The sequence below is a fragment of the Phascolarctos cinereus genome, unplaced genomic scaffold (assembly GCF_003287225.1).
Source record: "Phascolarctos cinereus isolate Bilbo 61053 unplaced genomic scaffold, phaCin_HiC Scaffold_2;HRSCAF=192, whole genome shotgun sequence".
Taxonomy (NCBI): Eukaryota; Metazoa; Chordata; class Mammalia; order Diprotodontia; family Phascolarctidae; genus Phascolarctos; species Phascolarctos cinereus.
Window position 1 is genome coordinate 252,444,107 of NW_027555625.1, and position 27,983 is coordinate 252,472,089.

At 40.6% G+C, this 27,983-nt stretch overlaps 1 protein-coding gene across 3 annotated transcripts in view; it reads right to left on the reverse strand.

Annotated features, from left to right (window-relative positions):
- Positions 1 to 27,741, reverse strand: part of LKAAEAR1 (LKAAEAR motif containing 1) — a 37,264-nt gene extending 9,523 nt beyond the window's left edge. Inside the window, exons 1-2 of one of the 3 annotated variants that reach the window (XM_020981675.1) lie at positions 17,860 to 17,963; positions 15,956 to 16,106 (exon numbers count right to left, since the gene is read on the reverse strand). Coding sequence is in view for 1 of the 3 variants with exons in the window: in XM_020981674.2 (XP_020837333.1) it covers positions 27,699 to 27,711 (13 nt within the window). In the remaining 2 variants the exon portion in view is untranslated. Of the gene's footprint in view, positions 1 to 15,955; positions 16,107 to 17,859; positions 17,965 to 27,698 lie in introns of those variants that run through there. The other 2 variants (XM_020981674.2, XM_078149921.1) reach the window with 2 other exon arrangements.
- Positions 27,742 to 27,983: the final 242 nt, after the last annotated feature.

The following is a 27,983-nucleotide window of genomic DNA, read 5'->3' on the forward strand; positions in this document are numbered from 1 at the left end:
AAGTCTTTACAATTACAAAAGGATGGGCCAGATGATTTCTACTGTCCCTTCTAGCTTCATATCCTACATTCCTTTGATTCTCTGGAAGAAAAGTTATAGAGAATTGTGTAAGTATGCCCTTGGGCAGGCCCCAGAAGCCTTTCCATATGCAAAGCTATCTGCTTAGTAGGAGTCTGTGGCCCATCATAGCACAAAATGACAAGGAAGGAGAGCCCTTTGTAGGCCCTACCCCGCCTTCCCCAAGCAGAGAAGCAGATTTGGCCCTCTCTTTTCCCTGCCCCTCCAAAGTAAAAGTTGAAGATGATCTTTAAAGAGGTGATAGCTTCTATCTAGTGGGAGTGGTGGGGTGCTGTGGGTACAGGGAATAGATGTCTTTTCTTATTGGAAATAGGAGATAGCTCTGGGATGCTCCATGCAGGGACTTTGAAGAGCAGCTGGAGGGTGATCATGCTGGCATTTCTGACAGGGCTATTTAGGGGATGGATACTTAGGAAATGGAAGTGCTGCATCAGTGTTCAGATTGGCCCATAAGTGGTACAAGGGCAGAAAAGCCTGAGGCCAGGCAGTTTGGTGTAGTGGAAAAAGTATAGGACAGGCATACACTGGAGTCAGAGGACCTAGGTTTGATTCCTGGCTTTACTACTGAATAGAGTCAATAGGAATTTATTAAGTTATTATTATTATTTTTTTATTATCTACTACTGAGCAAGTCATTTAAAATCTCTTGAGTCTCAGCTTTCTTACATGGAAAATAAGGAGGTTTGACTATCAGGATTCTTAACATTGGTTCTTAACATTGTTTTAAAAAAATATTTTGACAACTGTATTTCAATATAGTTTCCTTTGTAATCTGATGCATTTTATTTTCTGCATGTACAAAACATTATTCTGAGGAGAGATCTGGAGGCTTCTGTAGGCTGCCACAGGGGTCCATGATACAAAAAAAGGATAAGAGCTTCTGAGCTAGATTACCCCTAAAAGATTCCTCTTCTACCTTTAAATTCTGTGATCCTTTTGGTGGACTGGGAGGAGCAGGTAGTAGAAGGTTTATGATATTGGTGTAGGCTTTGGTTTTTCACTCACAGTGTCTTCATTGTAGACTATTAGTGGGGTGGGAGTTGGGAAGGGATTATGGGTTGTGCTACTTCGGACCCCAGGAAATTTAATGCCAGAATACGGTAGCATCAAGAGCTTTGTCCCAAACCTAGTACTCTGCTCATCTGACTGTACTAGATGAATTCATTCCTCTTTCCCACCATCTTAAGAAAGAGCTATCTGATGGTAGTTTCTTTTAGATACACTTTAGATTTTCTTGTCCTTGAACATAAATTCAGAGTTTATATTTGTTTTTCCTTTATGAATCAACCTTATAGAACACACTTTTGTTTTCTGGGGAAAGAAAGGAAAGAGGAAAGGGTGAATGCTGGTGGCATCGAATTTTTGGTATGGTGGCAGGAAAAGGGAAGATGTTAATGGGAGGTTGAATGTGGCAGATCTCTGAGCCAAGAGAACAAAACAGGGTAAGGGATCAGGATTGGGGGCTTCAGGTCTTACAGCTTGGAGCTTTGGATCAGGCCAGGGAATTAAAGGTAGCTTGAATCCTATAAGAAGCAGCCTTGGCCAAGAGTGAGGCTTTCCTCCATCTGTTCTGAAGAGTTGAGTCCCTGAAATGCCAAGATGTTCACTTGGGTCCTTGGTCCAAGATAGTTCCTCAGATGTGGGGGCAGTAGTGGGGTAATAACAACAATGATGATAATCTCACATTACTTAATAATTTTATAAGAAACTCACATTTTAAAAGATTACAGAATACAAGTTGGAAGGATGGCCACAGCCTTTTAGCCCAAAGCAAACCAAGTCAAGAACTTCCAATTTATTATACAAGACAAGTGGTCATCCTGCTTTTGCTTGAAGACTTCCATTAAGGAAATACCCACTACCTTCTAAGGCAGCCCATTCCATTTTTAGATAGCTTTCATGGCCTAACTGGTCTTTCTGCCTACAGCTGATCCCTTTTCCAGTCCATTCTTCACATAGCTGCCTGGGTAATCTTCCTAATGTGCTGCTCTGATTATGCCTCTTTTACTTATCCCAGTTGCCTGGGCTTGAAACCTAAGTGTCATCCTTGATTTCTCATTTTCTCTCACTAAGGCCCCCTGATGCCTCCTCCTGCCATCTGGCTGCTCCCAAATCCTGTAGATTTTAATCTTTATGATGTCTCTTGCATGTGCTCCCTTCTCTCCTTTGACACTGCCACAACCCTGGTGCAATCCCTCCTCACCTCATGCCTCTACTATTGCTATAACCTGTTGGTTGGTCTCGCTGCCTCAAGTCTCTTCCCACTCCAATCCGTTCTTTACTCAGATGTCAGGGTGATATTCAGAAAGTGCAGGTCTGACCATGTCAGACCCCAAATACCTACCCAATAAACTTTAGTGACTACCTATCATCTCCAGGATCAAATATAAAATCCTCTGGCTTTTAAAGCTCTTTAAAATTTGCTCATTCTCTCCCCCTTTCCAGTCTTCTTATACCCTACACCCCCCCACATATTCTTTGATCCAGTGACACTGCTCTCCTCACTATTTCTTGAACAGGCCAACTCCATCTTCCTACTTCAAGCATTTTCACTGGCTGTCCCCTGGTCCTGGAATGTTCTCTCTCCTCATCTCTCACTCCTGGCTTTCCTGGCTTCCTTCAAGTCCAAGCTAAAATTCCTTCTTCTTCAAGAAGCATTTTCTGATCCTTACTTGTAGTCCCTTCCCTTTTTTGATTATTTCCAATTTATTCTGAATTTAGCTTATTTGTATATAATTATTTGCATGTAGTCTCCCTTATTAGTCTACGAGATGAGACAGTATTTTGCTTTTTTTTTTTTGTATCCCTAGTTCTTAGAACAGTGCATGGTAGATAGCAGTTACTTAATAAATTTTTTTTGACTTGTTGACTGACTTTAATGGCTGTCCATTTCAGGATAAGTAGATTATAAACTTTTGATTCTGATACTTTAGGCCCTTCATACTCTGCCTGTAACCTATAATTGTGTTCCAGTTTTATCTAATAATATTTTCTTTCACTCTTCTACCTTATAGGAAATCTGGTATTTTCCCACCTTGCCCTCTACTATCTTAGTGCCTTTTCTCATGCCTAAAGTGTACTCCTCTGGATCTATATTTATCTTTCTGTTAGATTTATCTAACTCTGAGACAGGGCCATTAAACTCTTCTATTTTATAAGGTTACTATCTATGTGTTTTTGTTATTCAGTTAGTTTTTCACTTATTAATTTAGATGGTATGCCATTTAGAGAACACAAGTTTACTACTGATAACTTGCATGATGTTTGTGGTTCCTTTAAGTATGTTATTTTCTTGTTTATCTTTGTTCATAATGTGAATTTTTCTTTTTCTTTTGCTTGATAGCATGATTGCAACTCCTTTTTTTAAGTCACCTGATACATAGGAAATTTTGTTTCAGTTTCTATGCATGACTTTGCTTTTTAGATGTATTATAAGCTTTTTAGCTGTATTTCTCACTCCACTCTGCATCTGCTGGGTTTCAACTCCAAAGAACCAGATGCCTTTCCTAAATGAAACTCATTACCTCTAATCTCATCACCAAGCTGTTAACTCAAGCCTTGACTGACACCACCTACCTCAGCCTCCTCTTTCTTCTGATTAGGGGACTAGACAGTGAGTACCAAACTCCTCCCAATACTTATTTTATACAGAACAAAAACTGGATTTTTGGGCTCACTGCACTCTGAATTTGCTGTTCTACCTGGTTGTAATTTAACAGAACAAGAGGCCCCTGACCCTGAATACCCTTTAATGTCTCCTCCAATTTTTCCTGCTTCCTTTTGTATATTCTCTCCCCCTACCCCCATTGGATTGTAAATTCCTTAAGGGCAGGGACCATCTTTCTTTTTATTGATTATATCCCTAGTGCCCAATAGCACAGTGCCTGGCACATGTTGTTGTTGTTCAGTCATGTCTGACTCTTTGTGGCCCTATGAACCATGTTATGTGTGAGGTTTTCTTGGCAAAAAATATGGGGAGTGGTTTGCCATTTCCTTCTCCAATTGATTAAGGCAAACAGAGGTTAAGTGACTTACCCAAGGTCACACAACTAGTGTCTGAAGCTGGATATGAACTCAAGTCTTCCTGACTCCAGGCCTAGCATTCATTCAATCCACTGAGCCATCTAGCTGCCTCTGGCACATAGAAGGCAATTAATGTTTATTGGTTTGGATTATTGGATTGGATAAGCAATAGATGGTGGGATTTTGTTTTCTTATACAGTTATTTTATTCAACTGTTTAATCCATTCACACTTAAAGTTATGAGAGTTAGGCTTATGTTTTCATTCATTTGTGTCTTAATTTTTCAAAATTAGGATTTTTGGTTCCCCTTTCTTTTTTAATTCAGTAATTTGTCCCTATGATTAAGTTTGCTTAGCATACTTTGATGTAACTCTATTCCCCTCTTTATCCCCTCCTTCCCCATTGTCAGCCTTTTCCCTAGTTCTGGAATTTTACTTAATTTATTGATTTCTTTTTCTTTCTTTCATTTATTTATCTGTTTCTAGCATCTGCATCTATAGATGTCCATTTCTTTTCCTTCAAGGGCCATCTCTATTGCTATCTCCTCCTTGAAGCCTTTCCCAATCTGTAACTGAAAGTTATCTCTCTCTCATCGGAATTCTCATGTTACATTGCCTGAGCTTTCCTGCCTTGCATTATGTATGTGTATGTATATGTATGTTTATATATACATATATACATACCCATATATACATATATTATATATTATTATTGGTATTTCTTCTGTTAGAAATTGTAAACTCATTGAGGTCAGTGTCCAATCCAATAGATTACACTAAGCATTTATTCTCTGTATTATATCTGTCTTTCATTTCCAGCTTCTAGCTAGTACATTGCTTTGAGTATAACCAGCACTTTTAAATATTTGTTGAGTTGAATGAATGATCCTCACACTGTGAAGTTGACTGAGAGAATTGAAACCTATGTTAAATGGGGAGATGGTAAAAGAGCACCTAGTTTTCTTCTATGAATTCAAGCATCAGACCTGAATGAACATGGCACTGAAAAATTTGATAATGTGTTTGCTAAGCTACTCTGAAAAACTGAGATGTCATAGAGCTGCAGATGAACAAATGCTATCTTTGTTTTTAAAAAAAGGGAAGATGGAGGTTTCAAACTACATTCCGTATACCTTGACTTTGCTTCCTGGCAAAATGCTATTACTAAAGTGGTGGTTTAGGAGGAGTGAGAAAGGGAATTGATAATCACTGAAAACTAGCACTGGTTCTCAAGAAAAAAAATCAAGCCCAACTTTTTTGATAGGGTTATTAGACTAGCAGATAAGGGGAATGCCATAGACACAATATACAAGATATACCAGTATATTAAGATATATATTATATATTAATATATATTATGTATACATTATAAATAAGAATATTAGGATATGTTAAAAAGTATATAGAGTTCATATAAATAATATAAGTAAATATATGATATGTAAATATGTATATAGATTACCATACATAAAAATACTAGTATATTCCTATTAAAGCTATCAGCTTTGATAGGTTAAAATTGCATCATGACTTTTGATACACCCATTTTTGGATTTTATCAAGGGATATAAAATATTTCTCAACTTCTTACCAATTAGATGAAAGATATATAGATTGACAAGATTATTCAGAACTGGTCTGATTTTGTTGCTCTCCTTTTCAAGAACCTTTAAAACTCTTCATAATATGTCTCTAGTCTGCTTTTTGAGGCTTATTTTCACATTATTCTCCTTTTGCACACTCCTGTTTCAGCCAAACTGGTCTACTTCCTGTTTTCATCTTCCACCTCCTACCTCCCACCTCCCACCTCCAAGGCCCTGTGAAAAACTTATCCCCCCAAACTAGAATCTATTCCTTTCTCATCATTGTCTTTTAAGTTTCAAGGGTCAGAGGCTCAGGGTACAACTTCTTATGTTGTCTTTTCTGATCTCCCTAGTTGTTGGAGTATTCTTCCTTCTCTGATAATCATTTATATATTGATCACTTATATATTGTTTCTCTGTAGTGGAATATAAGCCTGTTGAGTTGGGTGGATACAGCAATGCGCCTGGAGTTAGGAAGACCTGAGTTCAAATCTAGCCTCAGACATTTATTAGCTGGGTGACTTAACCCAGTTTGCCCAAGTTCCTCATCTTTAAAATACGCTGGAGAAGGAAATGATAAACCACTCCAGTATCTTTGCCAAGAAAACCCCAAATGGGATCATGAAGCATCGAACACAATAGAAACAACTGAACAACAAATAACAACAATATCTCCGGTGGCAAGCACAGTGTCTCATACATAATAAAGTGTTTAATCAATGCTTGCTAGATTGGATTGGAATCAGTCCCAGACAATGGTGATTAATATAGAGATAGACTAGAGAGAGGTCTCAGTGGAGTGCCCCTGGGCTCTGTCCTTAACCTTATTGTACACAAGATATTTACCAATGACTGAGATGAAGGCATAAATGGCATACCAATAAAATCTGTAGAGGAATAACTAATATCTTGGATAATGCAGTCTAGCTTAAAAATATCTCAATAGTCTGTACTGATGAACTGAATCTAGTAAGATGAAATATAATAATGATAAAGTCTTAACCTTTTTTTTTTTGGTAAAGAAACCAGTTGCATGAGGGTAGGAAGGGGGAGGAATGGTTAGGCAGAATTTCATGTAAGAAAGCTGGGGGTTCTAGTGGATTTCATCTTGAAGATAAGTTAATGTTGGGATGTGGTAGCCAAAAGAGCTGTTGTAATCTTAGGCTATATTAGAAGTGAGGGAAGTGGCAGTCCTGCTGTGTTTAGTCATGGCAACAACAACAGAAACACCACCACTACCACCACTACCACCACTACCACCACTACCACCACTACCACCACTAGCATTTGCATAGTCCTCTGAGGTTTGCAAAGTGCTTTACATGTGTTATCTCATTTGATCCTCACAAAAGCCCAGTGAGGTAGGTGCTATTATTATCTTCATTTTACAGGTGAGGAAACTGATGCCTGGGGGGGGGGTTATATGACTTATCATGCAGTGAGTAAGTGTTTGAGACAGGATTTGAACTCAAATCTGAATTCAAGTAGGGTCTTCCTAACCTCAAGGACAGCACCCTATTCACTGCACCGCATTGTAGCTTCTAGACCATGTCTGTTTGGAATACAGTGTTTCATTCTGGTTGTCACATTGTAGGAAGAATGTTGATGAACTGGAGGACATTTAAAAAGATTTTTTTAATAATTTATTTACTTTTAGTTTTCAACGTTCACTTCCATAAGATTTTGAGTTTTAAATTTTCTGCCCCTCCTTCTCCTCTCCCCTCCCCAAGAGGGTCTGATATGGGCTCTACTTTTTCACATTAGTCATGATGAATAGAAGAATTAGAACTAATGGGAGGAGCCACAAGAAAGTAGAAATAAAACAAAACAACAAAAGAAAAGAAGAGCAAATAGTATGCTTCCATCTGCATTCAGGCTCCATGGTTCTTTTTCTGGATGTGGATAGCATTTTCCATCTTGAGTCTTTTGGAGTTGTGTTAGATCCTTGCATTGCTGAGAAGAGCTAAGTCTATCAAAGTCAGTCATCTCACAATGTGGCTGTTACAGCATACAATATTCTCCTGATTCTGCTCATTTCACTCAACATCAGTCCATACAAGTCTTTCCAGGTTTTTCTGAAGTCAGCCTGTTCATCATTTCTTATAGCAAAATAGCATTCCATTACATTCATATACCGCAACTTGCTCAGCCATTCCCCAGTTGATGGGCATCCCCTCAATTTCCAATTCTTTGCCACCACAATAAGAGCTGCTATAAATATTTTTTGCAGATGTGGGTCCTTTTCCCATTTTTGAGATCTCTTTGGGATACAGCCCTAGAAGTGATATTGCTGGGTCGAAGGATATGCACAATTTTATATCCCTTTGGGCATAGTTCCAAAATGCTCTCCAGAATGGCTGGATCAGTTCACAACTTGGAGGACATGTTAGACCACAGAGATTGGGGTAGTGAGAGACATGGAATAGATGCTAAAGAGGAATCACATGGGGTCTAGGACTCACGTGGGAGCTTTCTGAAGATCAGTTGCAAGTGTCAAGTATGTTTAACCAGGAGAAAAGAAGATACAGGGACCTATGAAATTTGTCTTCAAGTATTTGAAAAAGGTATTAGACTTTTTTTTGCTTGTCCCAGGAGGGCAAAACCTAGCAATTTGTGGAAATTGTAGAGGTTGGATTAGGCTTCATATACAGAAAAGCTTCCCAATAATCAGGGTGGCTCCGAAATGGAATGAGGTACACCCAGGAGGTGATTCTTTCCCTCTCAGGTTTTCAAGCAAAGGCTGGATGGGCATACTTATTAGTTATAGTGTAGAGAGAGTCTTCAAGTTCAGATTAGACTCTGAGGTCCTTTCCAGGTCTGAGAATCTGTGATTCTAATTCCTTGTTTAAATTCTACTTAAAATGCTTTGTTATTTGTGAGGAATATAGGCTCTTTCAGCAAACAGCAGAGGAACTTCAGAACTGAAGCAATGTGGGAGTATAGGAGACCTTGTTACTCTGTGTAAATGTCAGGTTACTATGAGTCAGATGCTTTCTTGGGAAAAGCGGATGGGTAGGGGCTGTTTCTTTAAGAGTAAAGTGGGAGATTATTTCCCCTGATTACAGAGAACTCAGGCTCAGGATTCCTATCTCTGTGCAGTCTTCCCGGTCTTTTCCTGTGTTAACACAGGAAATGGAGGAAAGGTCTGAGAGAGAAGAACAGAAGACCTTGGGGAATTAACTGGGGCAGAAAGCCATCAGGCAATTCAGCTCTTTTAATAATAATAATAAAAAAGATATATTTTGTGTTACACAACTCTTAGACTGTCCATAGCGATAATGACTGGCGCTGTATTTTCACTTGTATGTGCAACTCAGCACCTTCTCTGAAATTTATAATCTTGAGAGTTTCATAGAATACTGAGAAATTAAGCAACAACCAGGATCACACAGGCAGCATTATGTCAGAGGCAGAATTTGAATACTAGTCTTCAGGGCTCCAAAACTGCCTCTTTATCCAGCCCACCATGGTGGTGCCCTAGAGACAGATTCTCTATAAACATTTGACTGTTCACATTTTTAATCTTTGCCCAACTTTGGCCATCTTTGGCCAACTACCAATGAGTCAATACATTCTTGGAGGAAATGAACCACGTTGTTACTGATATTTTAGCTAGAAATGAAACTAGAAGGCAAGAAGTAGTTGAAGTTACATAGAGACAAAGGAGTGGGTTCCATCCTGTACCAAAAGGCAACAACAAACATCATTTCATGGGATACCTGGTCATCTCCCTGCAGTGTTCACAGTGAGTGTAGGCAAACAGATCACCCTGAAATCAGCTTAATTTTTACATATCCTAATACCAATTGTAGAGGATGAATATGCAGACATGTTGCATGAAGAATTTGACAAATGCTGCTAAAGAAAATCGACATTGACACTGATATTTAGTGTCTTCAATATGAAGGTAGGTACAGGTGAGGCTAGCGAAAACTAGGCTAGAAAATATATTTTAGTACTAAAAATCAAAAGATGCTAAAACATTGTACATAGTTTAGAGGTCTGTACATTAGAAGTATTTTCTTCGAAAAGAGTTTGAAAGAGCTGCATGTGGTGAAGACTGAAACAACCTCACCAAAAGTGAAATTGGACTATATGTTCACAGCAGGGAATGACTTGGGAGTAATTTTAGAGTCAGCTTTCTGGGCAGTCAGATCATCAGCTTGTTGGAACAAAGGTAAAAAATCAATATCAAATTGAAAGAAAGGAAAAAAAATGAGAAGATACTTCAGTCAATCATAGCAACTCTAATTGGACTTGTTAAACTAGTTATTGATTCTGCAAAATGGGAAATTAATGAAAAAGACAATGGGTTTATCACATACTTAGAAAAAAAAATTTTTATGCTTAGAAAAATTAAACCAATGCAAAACAGTGGCCAAAATGAGGAGGTAGAATGAGCTCAGAAATCACCTCAGCTAGCAAATACTTGATCACTTTGTATGTGGAGAGACTGTCAGCCAAGGACAGCATGAGTTTAGAGTACTAGCTCGTTTTCAAACTATTGTGGGGGAGGACGGGGAAAGCTTGATGAGCCTTATTATCCTATGAAACTAGTGAAAAACAGTGGATGGTAAATGAGTCCGCAAAAAGAGCTTGGTTGGTGGCTCCAGGGAGAATCCTCCTTTACTATTGGGCTCCCAGCTCCCCACACGGGCATACTTGTTGTCCCTCATATGTGACATCTCATCTTCCATCTCTATGCTTTCACATTGGCTGTCCTGCATACCTAGAATGCTTTGCTTCATCACTTCTTAGTTTCTTAGTTTCTTTGGCTTTCAACAATCACCCCAAGTCCTGACTTCTGGAGGAAGCCTTTCCCTGTCCTGCTGCTAGTGCCTTCTTCTCCGAAATTACAATCCACCAACTTTGTACATATCTTATATGCACCTAGTTATTTACAGGTTGTCTCACTCATTAGAATGAGAACTTTTTGAGGGCAGGGACTGTCTTTGTCTTTGTATCTTCATCACTTAGCATAGTACCTGGCACATGGTAAACATTTGATAGATGCTTATTGACTGACATTTGTTTCAGTATAGCCCTAAATCAATGAAACTAGAAAGAGGGCAACAAATATATGTGAAATAAAATAACTCTGCTAGCAGTTACATAATAATCTACCCTCATTAGCAATCATAAGGGAACTATCAGATTTAGACTCTGTATTTTCCAATATCTGCTATGAGGAAGCTACAATTGCACAGGAAAAACAGCTGGACCCAACCAAAAAACTGCATGCTAGAGATGATGAAAAACAATTTTTTTTTATGCTCAGGTTGTTTATTAATGAGACAACCACATATACAAGTTAATCTATAGAAATGTCTGCCAATCAAACTTCATGTGATCTAAAAGGACCATGCATGATGTAAAAAATGGATACCTGTACAGTTTAATTCGATAAAAAGTTAATTTAAACATACATAGTCTAGAATCATACTACACATACACATATCCAGGGGCTACATACATATCCAATCAGACTTTTTGAAAACATTTGTTATAAAAGCAGATGAGGAAAAGACATTCAGAGTTCTTTGGATAATAGATTTAGGCTGGAAGGGACCTTAGAGATCATGTAGGCCAATGCCCTCATTTTATTCATTTGGAAATTGAGACTCAAATAGGTTAAGTGACTTGTTTAGGGTCCAGTGCCACAGGTACTAAGTAGTAGAGCTGGTATTGACTTTCAAGATCTCTCAAAGAGGGAGAAGATTCTATAAGATGGAAAAGATCACAAATGATACTCTGACCAAAAAAAGGTTAAGTAAGAAGATGTCATCACTATAGATCTTCACTCCTACTTTGTGATCTCTATAAAATCCTTATGAGAATGTTCTATGCATATGTTCAAGATATGCTTGACGAAAACATAAATTAGGCAGACTTCTGCAGTTTTCTATGGCGAGCCTCATTTTAAATTACAGAAATGAGTATCTATTTTAGACAATATAAGGTCCAACTGTGTCTATTTGTTAATTATGAAAAAAAAAACTTGACTCAGTAGAATGATATAGTCTCCAATTCATCCTTAAACAAGATGCCTTATTTTCCTATGCTAAAGTTATGTATGTTATATATATAAATATATATGTATATGTATAAACCAGCTCTAATATATATATATTCTCTTCTCTGCAATTTATGGACTCACACACATACACACACATGCACAGTCACACACACATATAATTAAATGACATTTGCTTCTGTGGAGATCAACTTTGTTTAGTGATCCTTTGATTATCAATATCAAACAAAGCACAAAAAAAAGAAAAGGAGGTATGCTGACTGAAGATGTAACACTTATGAGAGGAAGTCCTTGTCAAGTCCAAATAGAAGAGGACTTGTCTATGGGGATGTCTAAACACATGCTTGCTGACCACACTGTACTGAGTCAAGTAACTTGCCCCCTTTTGAAATCCACAGACTCTCAAAAGAGATCAGCCTAGCCATCCGTTGAGGAAACATAAAGTGGGTGCAGAACATGTTTTATCCAGGTTATCACATGAAGTTGGAGGAGGGGACTTTTTATTTCGTCTGTCAGTGAAAATACCTTGTATAAGCACTGCAGATGGGACCCAGAATTAACTAGGGGGAGAAGAGCAGGCTGGATCAAATTTGGTATGGTGTTTTTAATGATCCTGAGCTAACTCCTTGCCAGAAAAGGCTATCATCTTAATACCAATATTCTTTCTCCCAGTGCCACTATGTGCTTGTGAACTACAGAACCATAGCAGATCACAAGACTTGAAAAGACTCAGACACTTCCTTGATGTGTGACCCTGGGTAAGTCTCTTACCCTTTGTCTCAATTTCCTTAACTGTAAAATGGGGATAATAATGGTACTTATTGTTGTGATGATCAAATGAGACAACGTGTGTAAGGCACTTACCATAGTGCCTGGCACACAGTAATCTCTCCATAAATGCTAATTATTATGATTATGACTATTAATTGTAGATGACTCAAAGGACGATGAAAATGTGTATGGATCAGAGCATCTGGGTTTGAATTCTGACTCTGCCACTTATAGCCTGGCACCTAACCTTTCTGGGGCTCAGTTTCTTCATCTATAAAACTAGGGAATTGAACCAGCTGACCTTTTCTAAATCTAAGTAGAATACAAAATATTACCAATGATGACTTGTGTGGGATATTTGGAGCAGACCTGTGATTTTACTGCTTTAGGGATCTTCCAGGTGAGAAAACTCCCTCTACTGATTAGAGATCTGCATCTTCTCTGCAACTTATAGACTCACAGAGTTGTTTACATGACTTATCCATGGTCACACAGCCAGTATATGTAAGAGGTGGGACTTGAACCTGTGTCTTCCTGACTCTGATGCTGGCTCTATACACATTTCACTATGTTGGCTCTCTCCTTGTATGTGACAACTGGCATAAAATTAATCATCCAGGACAAGTGTAATCAGAAAAAGGAGGAGGGCTGGTCATTTAACAAGACTGAGGAATAACAGTGGACAACCAGAATATCTTCCAAATATTAAAAGAATCAGAGGAAGGCTAACAGAATAATTATTCCTCCCTATCATCTCATCCCATCCAGCCCCATCACTGTAAGCACCCAAATAACAAAGGGGAGAGGGTGTAAAGGGGGGCCAGCAGTATCAGGAAGGAACAAGAATGCTCACGGTATAATGGGAGAGAAGGAAATGTATAAAAGAAGGCTTAGTTATTACTCCTTGCCCGGTAAGCTTGGGTGGTTTGGTACCTATTTTGGGGGGTGGCCTTGCAAGATCTAAGCCTCATAACTAAGCTTTTTTTTTTTTTAAGGCTAGGACTGTGTTTTATTATAATTCTACTTATTACATCCCCCCTCCCCCATTTTCGTTAAGCTCTTGATGCAACAGAATTGCCCTAAATCTTTGGTGGTAATTGCCACAGAAGCCAGTAATTAGAGCCCTGCCTAGTTTTCCCTGGGAGCGGAGAATACTCTGGCTTTTCTGGGAGCAGTGCCATCTAGTGTCCATAATACAGTCCTACACTTTTTTTGGTTGTGCAGTAGAGGGCGGGGTTCTTCCTCGGCAGGCTGAAAGGTACTGCATGGTGACTTGGGGAAAGATAATCCATTGCTGGGAAGTTGCCAGCTCTTTGAGACAGATTTCTGGGTGATATTTGGCTCACTCATTTGGACGTGGATTGCTGTAGTTGCAATGCTAACTTTTAGGGAATGTGAGAGATCCTTGCTGGACTGCATGACAGACTCATTTTAAGAGCCATTTTTTGGGGTAAAGGGGATAGAGGAAGTCTTGTTGGAGATTTTTAAGAAGGGCTTAAATGAAAAGCTCTAAGTCTGCTTTTGGGGTGCCCTTTCCTGACAACCTGACAGATCTGATGGACATGGGCTTGGGCCTGGCCCTCTAAACAGAAGATGAATCAGAAGAGAGGAAACTCAGAGGATGGAGGGGAAGGCAGGCCTGAATCCATGCAGCCAAGCTCTCCCTGGCCCAGGTGAACTTCCCAGACTTGGAAGTCCAGGGCAAGCCATGGTGTAGATTCCCAGGCCATGTGGCCTAGCAGTGTTACTGCTTCTAAGTTCAGGATACAAAAAGAACAGTTTGTGGATTAATAGGGTAGATTGGACAAACAGCTCCAGCAGCACCCCAAATTCCCCAAAGTAGGGCTCTGATAGGCCTGCCCGGGTCCATTTCTGATATATGGCCAGGTCCTCCCTTCTGGGGTCACAGAGCTAGATAATACCCCTCCTCATAGGTTTGGAGGGCTGGGCCTGAGACCCTTCATGTGATTCTATTACCACATAGGGGCATGAAGTCAAGATCATCAGGAGGGGGCTGCAATTACCCAGGCTAAGGGCCTGGGTTTGGGAAACAGCAGATGCACAGATATATCAGAATAAGGGAGACTGTGATGGAAAAGGCCCTTAAATTCAGGCCTCCACCTTGGCTCAAGGTGAGGGGATGGGTATAGGCCTTAGCAAGAAGGGAGGCCTGAAAGAAATATTGGGCTTACTTTCATCTCTACTCTCTCATCTAAGTAAGACCTGAAAGGGACCTCAGGTCATTGTTTCTAGCTCTCTTCTTTTTACAAATGAAGAAACTAAAGCTGAGAAAGTTTAAGTGACTTGCTCAGATTACACACCTAGAGTGTATAATGAATCATTATTTGATGATGATGAATGAATCAGGATTTGAACTCAGGTCTTTCTGACTTCTGATCTGAGCTCTATCCACTGCACTACCTGCAGAAAGAAAGCACTCACAAGAAATCAGGGCCTTTCCTCAAGCAGACCCATCAGGCCAATGGGAACCTCACGGTCTGTTTCCTCTCTGGGGCAGGCAAAAAGGTAAGGTTGGAATCTTTTCTTCCCAGAGGAGGGGGAGGACAGGCTCTTGAGAGAGAAGCTTGACAGGTGGCTGCTGTGTCATGGAAGATTCCCTTCTCATCTCTTACCAAATGGGGGCAGATGCAAAGGGAAGGAAGTGCCTGCAATTCATGTGGGGGACTAGGGGTGGTATTGTGGAGGATGAGGAAGCAGTAGGGCCTCTGAGTCAGGAAGACCTAGGTTTCAATCTGGCTCCTGCCAGGTAATGACTGTGTTGCCCTGGGCAATTCACTCAGCCTGTCTCAGTACCTCTCCACCCCCAAACTCCCAAGCAGCTCTCTGAGACTATAAATTGCAGAGTTTAATGGAGGAAGTTCCTTACCAGAAACTCCCTGCACTGATGAAATCTTAGATCTTTTTTTTAAAGAAAAAAAAAAGGAAGTAGCCTCGGGGTTGGTAGATGTTTATTGGTGGTTTGAGAGGCTGGCTTGGGAGCCACATGGGAGTGTGGCATCTTGGAAGGGAATCAGTGATTGCTGTGTGGGAGCAGAGATTTTGTAAGTCTGTTGGAGAGTGATTGCAGCATTGGGAAAGGCTAGAGATTTAGTGGAGTGTGAATTTGGAGCTTGGGAACCACAGCAGGACCTGGGGACTTGGTATGAGTATAGTTATAGGAGAGGTAGAGGAAGGGAAGAAGCATTTATTAAGCACCTACTATGTGCCAGGCACTTTGCTAAGTGCTTTATAGATATCTAATTTGATCCTCACAGAAACGCTATGAGGTAGGTGCTACTATTATCATATTAGATTGCGAGCTCCCTTCCCAGGGTCACACAGCTGTGGGTGTCTGAGGCCCTATTTAATCTTAGGTCTTCCCGATTCTAGGCCCAGTGCTCTATCTGCTACACCACTAGTTATAATGAGTGTAGAACAGGGATGGTATGTGGGGATAGGGCTATCACCTGGTCACTAGAGCTCTTCCTGCTCCTCCCTACTGTGTCTCCTTCCTGTGAAGTCAATATGGAGTGAGCAATGATGAAAAGCTCTGAGATTAGATTCTGTCCAGTACTGTGCATTTGAATCGTGCATGGGCTTCTGGGATCTTCTTGGTATCTGTTGAAAAAAGGGTGTTCTGGGGTGAGGGCATAGACACAGGGGGAGGGGGTGTCGAGGTCACTGGCCAGATATAGACACACTTGCTTCCAAACAAGGTGTTGGAATCTCAGATAACCCTGTCACTGTGGAAGGGAACTAGCAGTTTAGGGTGGATTGTTTTGTATCCATGGCAGCAGCATTGGCTACTAAAAAGCCAAAAGAGATTTTTGCATAGTCAGTCAATTAGGTTTATTAATAATTATGTGATGGGAATTATGCTAAGTGCTGGGCCTGCAAAGAAAGGCAAAAGATACCTCTTGAGAAGGGCATAGTTTAAGGGAGAGACAACATGCACAGAGCTATGTATAAACAGTATTACATATACAAACATATCATATCTATGGTCTATTTGTTACACACACACACACACATATGCACGTATTCATTGTTGTTGTTCAGTTGTTTCAGACATGTCTGACTCTTTGTGACCCCATTTGGGATTTTCTTGGCAAAGATACTGGACTGGTTTATCATTTCCTTCTCCAGCTCATTTTACAGATGAGGAAACTGAGACAAACAGAGTTAAGTGACTTGCCCACAGTCACACAGCTAGTAAATATCTGAGGCCACATTTGAACTTAGGTCTTCCTGACTTCAGAGCCTGTGCTCTATTCACTGTGCCAACTAGCTGCCCCAACATATATTCATATATATGGTAAATCAGAGATAATCTCATAGGGAAGGCACTAAGATTAAGGAGGACTGGAAACGCCTCTGTAGAAGGTAGGACTTTGGCTGAGATTTAAGAAAGCCAGGGGACAGAGATGAAGAGGGAGAGTTCCATACATGGAGGACAGCCAGAGAAAAGCCTTGGAGTCAGGAGACTGAGTGTCATGTGCAAGGAATAGCAAAAAGGCCATTCACTAGATTATTTGGAGTATTTGGAGGGGAGAAAGGCATTAAAAAAAACTAGCATAGGCCATCTCATATGAGAGGGGCCAGCAGGAAGTGAAGTCCCAAAGTTGTTGTTTTCCGGAGGATGTGCAATAGGAAAGCTGGAGTTATAGGAAGGAGGATGTTCTGGGGAGCCCAGAGGCATGGAGAAGAGGACCCCCACGTTAGGAAGGATGGAGTAGCAATAAGGACTGACCTTCCGAAGCACTTTTAAGCTTGCAAAGTACCTCACAACAGCTCTGTGAGGTAGGTGCCATAAATATTGTTATTCCCATTTTACAGATTAGGAAAATGAGGCTTGGGAGGTTAGATGGCTTGTCCAGCATCACACAGCTAGTAAGTGTTAGAGACAAATTGAAAACCCAGACCTTCCTGAATCAAAATCCATCGCTCTGTGACTCTTTGCTGCCTCTCGTTAGAGGGGGCGGAGAATAGAAAAGAATGCAGGATTGCTAGAAGGACAGAGTTTAGATGAGGCTCAAAGGAACAGGAATGTCCCAAGTGTCCCTGAAGTTGAGGGGCAGAGAGAGTCCCTGAGGCCTGTGGGCCTGTGACTGTGGGAATAGGTAGATGATTTGAGAAGGAATCTGGAGGTCTCGGGGGGAGTGGTGGCTATCCCTGTGGACTCTGGGTAAGGGAGAAGAAACTTCGTGCTGAGTCTGGGCTGACATATCCTGACTTGCCTTGTGCTTGGGCAGTGTGTGTGGGGGCAGCCTCACGAGGAGACCAAGACTCTTCCCTAACCCCTCTCCCGCAGAATCTATGGGGCATAAACTCCTTTCCTGCTGACCCCCAGACCAGTCTCTCTGTCCCTTACCTGCCGTTTTGTCTTTCTGTCTGTTCAGTGGGAAGCCCCTTCCCTCCTTGGTCAGTGGCTCAGGCTGTTGATACTGTTGACTTGGTTGCCTGGCAACCCCAGCCTTGGCAACCACCCCCCTCCCTTCCTCTTTCCCCTTCCTTCTAAGTCCCTCTCTCTTCCAGCCTGCCACTGGCTTCAGTTTGAGGAGGAAGTGGTGGTGGTGGGGATGGTGAGAGCAACATGAAAGGGGCATTTGTTTGGGGGGGAGGATCTGAAAATCACCTTCCTTCCAATACCTGGACTGATTGCAAGAGGTCATTGGATCATAGATTTAGTTAGAAACAAGCCTAGGAGGAAACGTCAGAGAAATCAAATGAATTGTAGTAGCTTATACTGGCAATGAGTGGCAGAGATGGAATTTAAACCTTGGTCGCTTGACTCTAAACCCAACAGTCTTTTCACTGTGCTAGAGTGGGCTGGGATCCTTGGGCCTCAGATGTCTCTAATATGCAGGTCCTCAGACATTCAGACAGGCATCCTGCACCTCCCAAACTTTGTCCCCAGTAGTCTATGGCTAGTTGAGAGGGGCCTGGGTGGTCAGCACCAAGATGTACAGGCAGGGGCAGGCAGGGCTATCTGGACAGTGTCTCCAGGGGTCTTCCCTCATCCCCAGCCAATCAAAACAACCCAATCCAACAAATATTTATTAAATGGCTCTTATGTTCAAGGGACTATTAGGCGCTGGAGATATAAAGATAAAATGACATATAGCCTTGCCCTCAAGGAGCTTACATTCTGTGCGGGGAACCAACAGGTAAATATACACGTGATATTTTGAGAAGGAAGGAAACAAATAACTCAGGAGAACAAGAAAGGGTTCCCAGAGAATGGATTATGCACTGGACCTTGATGATAATAATAGCATTTTTATATCATGTTAAGTTTTACACAGCAAACATATATTAGATGGCACGGTGGATAGAGTGCTGGGGCTGGAGTCAGGAAGAATTGAATTAAAATATGGCCTCAGACACTTCCACGTTGTGAAGCCCCAGGCAAGTCATTTCACCTCTCTCTGCCTCAGTTTCCTCAACTGTAAAATGAAAATAACAGGCATTGTTGTGAGGATCAAATGAGATAATATTTGTGAAGTGCTTAGCACAGTGCCTGGCACATGGTAGATACTTGATAAATGCTTGTTTCCTTCCCTCCCCTTATTTGCTCCTCACAATAATCCTTTGAGGTAAAAGCTGTCAATATCCCCATTTTACAGATGAAGAAACTGAGGATCCAAGAGGTCAATTGATTTGTCCAGGGTCACCCAACCAATGTCTGTTGCAAGATTTGAACTCAGGTTTTCTTGTCTCCAAGTCCAGCATTTAATTTACTGTACCACTTAGCAACCTTGATAGAAGCTAGGAATTGGAAGACATTGCAGGCTTTGGAGGCAGCCTGTGTGAACTGCATGCAATACCAAATTTGGGGAAATTAGGCCAGTATGGCTGGAAAGTAGAATTCATGAATACGACATGAAATAGTTTGGCTCCAGACAGTGGAGGACTTTAAATGACAGTCTCAGGAGATTGTATTTTATCCTAGAGGAAACAGGGACCCCTGAAAGATGGAACAGGGGAGTAACATGGCCAGACCCATGTCTTAGGAAGATTTTTCTGGGCAGCTCCGTGTGGGGAATTTGGGAGAAAGATGGGATTGAAAACAGAGAGACCAGCTAGGAGGCTATTGCAATAGTCTAGGGAAGGGATGATGCAGGTCTGAACTAGTAGAATGATCATGTGGGTGAAGAAAAGGGACATATACAAGAATAATGTGGAGGTAGGCTAGAGAAAACATCACAACTAATTGGCTATGGGAATGAAGGAGAGGGGAGAGTCAAGGATGACTTCATAGTTGTAAATGTGGGTGATGGAAGACTAGTGGTTGCCCTCCATACAAATACGGAAGTTTAAGGAGGGCTGGGTTTAGGGAGGAAGTTCTATTTTGGACATTGTGAGTTGGGACACACACACACATACATATACGCATGTATGTATACATACACACACACATACATACATGCACATCCATACTTCTTCCCTTACTTCCTAGTCCCAGCCCTACCCTTCCCACTGCCTCGAACTGACAAGCTCATTTCCCCTCCTTGACTCTTCCAGCACTTCTCAGTGTCTTCACAGGCTCTTCTTCCTTTCCTCTTGTCTCATAGGGTGAGCCATCCTTATCCTCTGCCAAGGTTGGATCACATCACTCTCACTTCCCTCATGGACACGGATCCTGTCAGCCCTCGTTCTGTCTCATGCATGACGAGTCACAGCACAAGACAAACTCAGAGAGAGTGTGAAAGGACCAGCATTTTCCTGATACAGTTTCCCGGATGGCCTCAGATTGCCTGATGTAGCTTCCTGGTCTGGGGCCATTAAGAGTCCTACCCACATGTAGTCAGGGTGTCTCAGACTTGGTAGGTAGCTGACACCACAGGAGTTTACATACTCTACCCTTTCTGTCGAGTTGTTGACCAGTTGCATTTCCAGATGGAGACGAGGGGCACCACATCCAGAGAAACTAAATGTCATGGTGTGTTAGGCCAAAGTAAACCATCCGCTTTGTACGGTGTTCAGTGACTTGGGAGTACCTCTTTTTGTTCCAACATCAGACCTGAACTAAGAGGGACTGGCATTAGAGGCATGCCTTTGGCATATGGTTGTTGTTATTGTTTAGTCATTTCAATTTGTGACCCCATGTGGGGTTTTCTTGACAGAGATACTGGAGTGGTTTGCCATTTCCTTCTCCAGATCATTTTAAAGATGAGGAAACTGAGGTAAACAGGGTTAAGTGACTTGTCCAGGGTCACACAGATAGTAAGTATCTGAGGCTGGATTTAAATTCATGAAGATGACTCTTCCTGGTTCCAACCTAGTGCCACCTAGATGCCCTCATGGGGTTAGGATAGGCTGTGGTTCAAATCTTGCTTCTGACGCTTACTAGCTGTGTGACCAATGACAAGCCCTTTTAGGACTTCAGTTGTATTATTTGTAGAATGGGGAAAATTGTATCTATAGCACTTACCTCACAATGTTATTGGGAGGATCAAGTGAGGTAATGTTTGTTAAACATTTTATAGAACTTATAGTACTATATAAATATTAGCTGTTACTGTGTTTTGAGAAGTTTCTTCTAGGACTGTCCTTTCGTTTTGCACCTGCAGTCCTCCTGCTCTTCTTCTGACCTTGGCAAGTCTTCCACCTTGTTGCCAATTTACTCACTGGGGCGCTCAGACGGCTCCATCCCAGTCACTGACAAAGGGGAGTCTCTTCAATACCTGATGAAATGCCAGTAGGATCAGCCACAATGTATCTTTCTCCAGGCTGGCATAGCATGAAGTGCTAATTATGGTCTTTTCTACCTCTGCAGCCCAAAGCATTCTGTTACACCTATGATACAGTCATTAGTGCAACTGAAGAGTATATTATTAATTATTATTATTTGATTGCCATTTCATAAGTTAATTCAATAAACCCCTCAAGTTTCTTTCATAAGAACTACTAGCAAACCACAACTTCCCATCTCATATTTGTGCAGTTTTTTTAATTGCTGTGAAGACTTTATATTTATTACTAATCAATTTCAGTCTATTGTTCTAGACAGTCAAGGTATTTTTGTATTCTGTCATCCCATATGCCATCTGTAGTGCTCAGCTTTCTGTAATCTGCTAATTTGAAAAGCATGCCATCTCTTCTATCATCTAAGTTACTGATGATGATGTTTAATAGACTAGACAAATCCCTTATGAACTCTACCATATAGGTTGACGTTGAACTATTAATCATACTCTTTGAGACCAATTTTTCAGCCTGATCTGAATCTACTCAACAATACGACTAAAATTAGGGAAATTCTAATTGTCTATTATGCACTGGGGCTGTGGATTTCAAATTAGCACCAGACAAATCTGCTAGTGCTTTGCTAGCATCTGTAGTTGGGTTCAGTGACTCAAAACTTTGTTCACACACTAAAAAGAGCAGTCAGCCTGCCCACATCAAGGAGAAGATTCCTACTTACTTCTCAGTGGATGGTATCAGAGAACAATCTGTCAGCTATGAGAATGAGGAGAAACATCTAGAAGAGGCGATATGATACCCAGAAGAGAGTGAAATGTGACATGCAACTGAAATGCTCAGCAGAGAGCAGCGCAATGTCATCACCAGAAGCACCATTAGCAGCTCTGTACTTTAGGATGTGTGAGTTGCCCTAGACATGTGCCTGCCCAGGCCGTATTTGTTCTCTTTGTATGTAACCTACATGTTTGTGCCCTGGCCACATACATTTCTTTTGTATACTCCTTCATGTAAGCCTTGGTGACATGTGTTTCCTAGAAGTTTGTCTTCTATATATAATTACTCTCTGGTTGGGTGAATTCTTTCTCTATATATCCTTCTCTATTGTTGGCATTGTAACCTGTTGGAAAATGAACTCCTTATGTGTATGGAATGTTCTTTTTTCAACACTTTATTTGCTATGCAGTTTGATTGAATATCTCTTGCTTTGAATTGGTGTGTCCCCTGGCTGGTTGGTAAGAACAAACAAATTGGTGGGAACTCATGAGTTATGTTTTGAGTGGGTGCTGACCCCATGGAGTGTCTCAAACCTAAGGTAGTTTTTCTTGGGGACATGTACCTTGGTACTACAGGAAGGTTCTATTTGTACCAAAAATATCCATGGCTGCTTTCTTGGTAATGGCAAATAATGAAATAAAATAAAATCTGGATACAATCAGCATTTTCAACAGTTGTGGAATGGCTGAATTAATTGGCATATATTAATGCAGTGGAATGCTATAATACTGTAAAAATGACAACTATAAAAATGGCAGGTGGCAATGATGTAGCAGGATGCTAAACTTGCAGTCAGGTAGACCTGGGTTCTAATCTTGCTTCTGTGCTTACTACCTGTGTGATCATGGGGTAGGGGCTAGTTAGTTACTTAAAAAATTTCACTAAGGCTTTTCTTCTTTGATGGAGAGAGTTCCCGTACACAAAGAATCACTGGTTCTTAAAGTGTTCATTTGATGCATGAAAGAGACAAAGAATATGGAAAGACATGAGGTGATGCAAAGTGAGAAATAAGAAGAGTATATTAGAAAAAATGGCAACTATTCCAAAACTTTATAAATATACATATGGAAAAGATATTGGAATGGGACACAAATAAATTGCTATTGCTATTAGTTTTCATAGTCTATACTGCGTAATTATTTTTCCTTATTAACCACTAGGTGGTATTGCTGCTCCTAATCCAATCTTGTGCCATGCACTAGGAGGTTCTATACTCGCCTTATGTACTTGAGAAAGTTCTGGGGAAGTGCCAATTTCTCTGTGGTTCTCAGAGAACTAACCACTTTTCTCCCTGATCCCCTCTCCTCCCTCATCGTTTCTACAACAGGGTGGCTGTATCCACCTCATTAGTATAAGAAGTTTGGTCAGTGTGGATATATCCAGGCAAAAATAACTTTTAAGCTCGTACCGGTGGAAAAACCTTGATTCTTCCATATGTCCTATTGTATTTACCTGAGCCCTGATCATAGAATCAGGACATAATGTCTGCTTCAGCCACACAGAAAAGCAAAGCATGTCACTGTGCACGGTTTTTCCTTACAGGTATTAGATTTGATTTTAATATTTTGACTCCCAAATTTTGACATGGTAACTCATTGGATTTTGACTTCTCAAATTCTGACTTTTTTACTCATGAATAATTTTTTTTAAAGGCAATTGGGGTTAAGTGACTTGCCCAGGGGACACACAGTTAGTAGGTGTCAAGAGGCCGGATTTGAACTCAGGTACTCCTGACTTCAGGGTCGGTGATCTATCCATTGTGCCACCTAGTTGCCCCTCACTCATGAATTTTGACTCCCAGATTTTGATTCCAAATTTCAACTCCTTGATTTTGACTCCCAAATTTAGACTTCTTGATTCTTAGATTTTGACTCCCAAATTTGACTACAGGATTTTGACTCCCGAGTTTTATACCTTGACTTCCCCATTTTGACTCTCTGATTCTGACATTGTGACTCACAAATTTTGACTCCCTGGATTGCGACTTCCACATTTCGATGTTTTGACTCATGAATTTTGACTCGCAGATTTTGATCCCCAAATTTTGACTCCTTGATGTTGATTCAAATTTAAACTTTTTGACTTGCGGACTTTTTACTCCCTTAATTTTGATTCTCAAATTAAGACTTTTTGACTCCTTAATTCTGGCTCCTTGATTCTGACATTTTTTTTTTGTCCAGGCAATGGGGGTTAAGTGACTTGCCCAGGGTCACACAGTTAGTAAATGTTATGTGTCTGAGGCTGGATTTGAACTCAGGTCCTCCTGAATCCAAGGCTGGTGCTCTATCCACTGTGCCACCTAGCTGCCCCTGATTCTGACATTTTGATTCCTGAATTTTGACTTCCTGAAATGTGACTCCCAGATTTTGACTCTTTGAGTCACGAATTTTGACTCCCAGATTTTGACTCCCAAATTTTAATATCTCGATTTTGACTCTCAAATTTGTACTTCTTGGCCTTTCTGTAGTGTCTGATGTTATTGACTAGTACCCCCAAAATACTCCATCGTTTGTTGGCTTCCAAGGCACTATGCTCTTCTTATTCTCTTCTGTTTCTCTAATCACTTTCCTTTCTATGTTTTCCTCCCTGGCAATGCCATTCATTCCCATAGCTTAAACTATCACCTTTATGGGCATAACTCTCAAATCTATTATCTGACCTCTCTTCTGAAGCACCAGACTTTCATTTCTAACTGCCTATGGCACAGCTTCATTGGTATATTTTGCTGGTACCTCATACTCCATAGGTAAAAAAGTAATACCACATTTACGATTTATCTCTTCAACCTGTTCTTCCTTTTGATATCCCTATTCCTCTCAGAGGCACCATCATTTACCTAGTTCTTCATGTTTAAAATCTTGGTTTTATTTTTTATTTTTCTCCCTCTCTGTTGTTGTAACATTTCTCTCTTTTATCTTTCCAGTGCTACCATCTTCATTACCAAGAATATTTAATAATGTCCTAATCATTCTTCTAGCCTCTATTCTCACTGCTACAATCCATTTTTCATATTGGTACAGGCCAATCTTCCTTTGGCATAGATTTGGTTATGTAATTCTCCTGCTGAAAATCCTTCAATGTTTCCCTTGTTGTTCAATCATTTATCAGTCATGTCCAACTCTTTGTGACTCCATTTGGGGTTTTCTTGGCAAAAATACCGGATTGGTTTTCTATATCCTTCTCTAGCTCATTTTACAGATGAGGAGACTGAGGCAAACAGGGTTAAGTGACTTGCCCAGTTTCATACAGCTAGTAAGTGTCTGAGGCCAGATTTGAACTCAGGAAGAGGAATCTTCCTGACTCAGGTCTGGTGCTCTATCCACTGTTCCACTTAGCTTCAGCTTTTCACTATTTCTTTGTTTTTTTGTTTGTTTTTTGTTTTTTTGCTAGGCAATGGGGTTAAGTGACTTGCCCAGGGTCACACAGCTAGTAAGTGTTATGTGTCTGAGGCTGGATTTGAACTCAGGTTCTCCTGAATCCCGAGCCAGTGCTCTATCCACTATGCCACTTAGCTGCCCCCAGCTTTTCACTATTTCTCACTAAATATTTGAACACATTAATCTGACCTTAAAGCCCTCCATGTTAGGTATCCACCTAACCTTTCCAGGCAATCTCATACTATTTGAGAATAGGCATAGAGAAGGCAAAAAGGCAGGGTTTGGTCAAGATTGGAGATTATCAGGGGAATAGTGGAAACACTAGGAGATGAAAGATTTGAGGATGAGATACAGTACATTTTTGAAAAGGTTGACCATAGAGGCAAGACTGTGAAGAAAAGAAAATGGAGCTAGAGGTAGGGTGATGAAATGGAGCATAGGGAGGGATTGGAAACTCGAGGCTCTCAATGATGGTGGAGCCAGAATGGAACAAGAAAAACAAGCATGTGAGAAACATGAAAGGAAAGGAGAGTGTTATCAGAGAGGGGAATCCCAGAGTCCAGCAGGTTGCATAGTCGAGAGTGATGGTAAAGTCCAGATGGTATGTCCATTTGGAGATGGCATTCACAAGAGCTGAGAAGGCTGAGGAACTGTAGGGCTGGCATTAGGAGTATAGTTTCCAGGGAATCAAAAAAAAAACCCAACAGAAGCTCATCATTCTGTAAGCTCGCCAAGTTGTTTGGAAACTCCCTTGATCAACTTTCTACATTTACATCAATTTTAAATATGCCTTTATGAAACTTTTGCCTTCTTGGTTTTACCCCTGGGACTAAGCAGAATTTTTTTTATACCTCTTCCACATTACAGCAGTGCTTCAAGTACTACAATATTGCTATCATATTCCTCTGATTTGCCTTCTTTTTTCCAGGTTAAACATGCCCACTTTCGTCAATATGACCTTCATATGATATGATCTCTAGTTCCTTTACTGTTGTGGCTGCCTTCTTCCAGATAACATCAAGCTTGTCTATGTCCTTCCTAAAATGTGGTTCCCAAGACTTGAACACAGGACTCTAGCCATGGTCTGACCAATGCAGATGATGGTAGAACCATTAGCTCCCTTGCGATGGATACTATTCCTTTTAATGGAGTTTAGGCTAGCATATCACATTGACATTCATTAATCTTGTAAAATTCCCAGACTTTTTCTTTTCACACAAACTGTTGTCTAGCCACACCTACTATCCTTGAGTATTTGATCACAAATATAAAACTTCACATTTATCCCTCATTAAATTCAGTTTTCTTTGATTTAGCTCATCATTCTAGCCTGGTGAAATCCTTTTGGAGTCTTTGTCATTAAATCTGCTGCCTATTCCTCCTAACTTCTTATAATCTGCAAATTTGACAAGCATAGTTTCTATGATTCTATATAAAATTTTGATAAAGGAAAAGGAATAAGCATTTATATTATGCCTCCTACGTACCAGACACTGTGCTTAGTGTTTTTAGAAATATTATTTCATTTAATCCTCACAACTCTGTGAAGTAGATGCTATTATAACCCCCATTTTACATTTGGGGGCACTGAGGCAAACATAAGTTAAGTAACTTGCTCAGGGTCTCACAGCTAGTAAGTATTTGATGCCAGATTTGAACTCAGGTTTTCTTAACTCCAGGTCCAGAGTTCTATCCACTGAACCACCAGCTGCCTCCAGCTGATAAAAGTGTAAGACCCCACAGAGAGAAAGACAGATCCTTGTACAATCCACTGGAGACTTCTCCAAGTTATTGACCCACTTATTCAATTCAATAAATATTTATTTGGCACTTATTATGCACTACCCTTTGGATTCAGTTGTGCAATCAGTTCTAAATCTCTCCAACTCTAATATTGTCTAGCATGCCCTTCCCCTTTGTATGTGATGGTAGCATGGGAGACCCTGAGAAACTTTGCTAACTATATCATGGCTATAGCAATTTGCTGACCTACCATCTTGTAACCCTATCAAAAAAAGTAAATAATCTGACTTGACCTGTTCTTGATGAAGCCATGTTGGCTTTTAGTGATTACCAATTCCCTTTTTAAATGCTCAAAAACCACGTGTTCTAGGTTTTGTCAGGCATAGAAGAAGTCACCATTCTTTGCTCTTTTTTGGAAATTGGAACTTCTATCCCCCAGCAGTCTAACATCGTCTCTCATGTTCTCCTAAGTCTTTCAAAGATCATAGACAGAGACTGACCAATCACAGCTTCCAGTTCTTTTAGCACCCTAGTCTAGGGTTTTTAAGAGTCCAGTGGCTTGAACTCATTGATGACATTTAGTGGCTTTTTCACTGCTATCTTGACTTACCTTTAGTTGTCATTCTCAGGTAATCATTATTCTCTTCTTAATCCAAAGATAATTCTTCCTGACAGAAAAAAAGAGAACGGAAGTGAAATAATGATTCAGTACTTCAACTTTCTCATTGTTGACCCCTATTATTGGTTCATCCACCCCAAGCCAAGGTCCTATTCTTTGAGCTTTCATCTTGTTCCCCCAAATGACTAAAGAACCCATTTTCATTGTTCTTAGCATTCATTACCAATCTTGGTTCATCTTGGGTCTTAGCGCACTTCATATTTTTCACAGAATCAT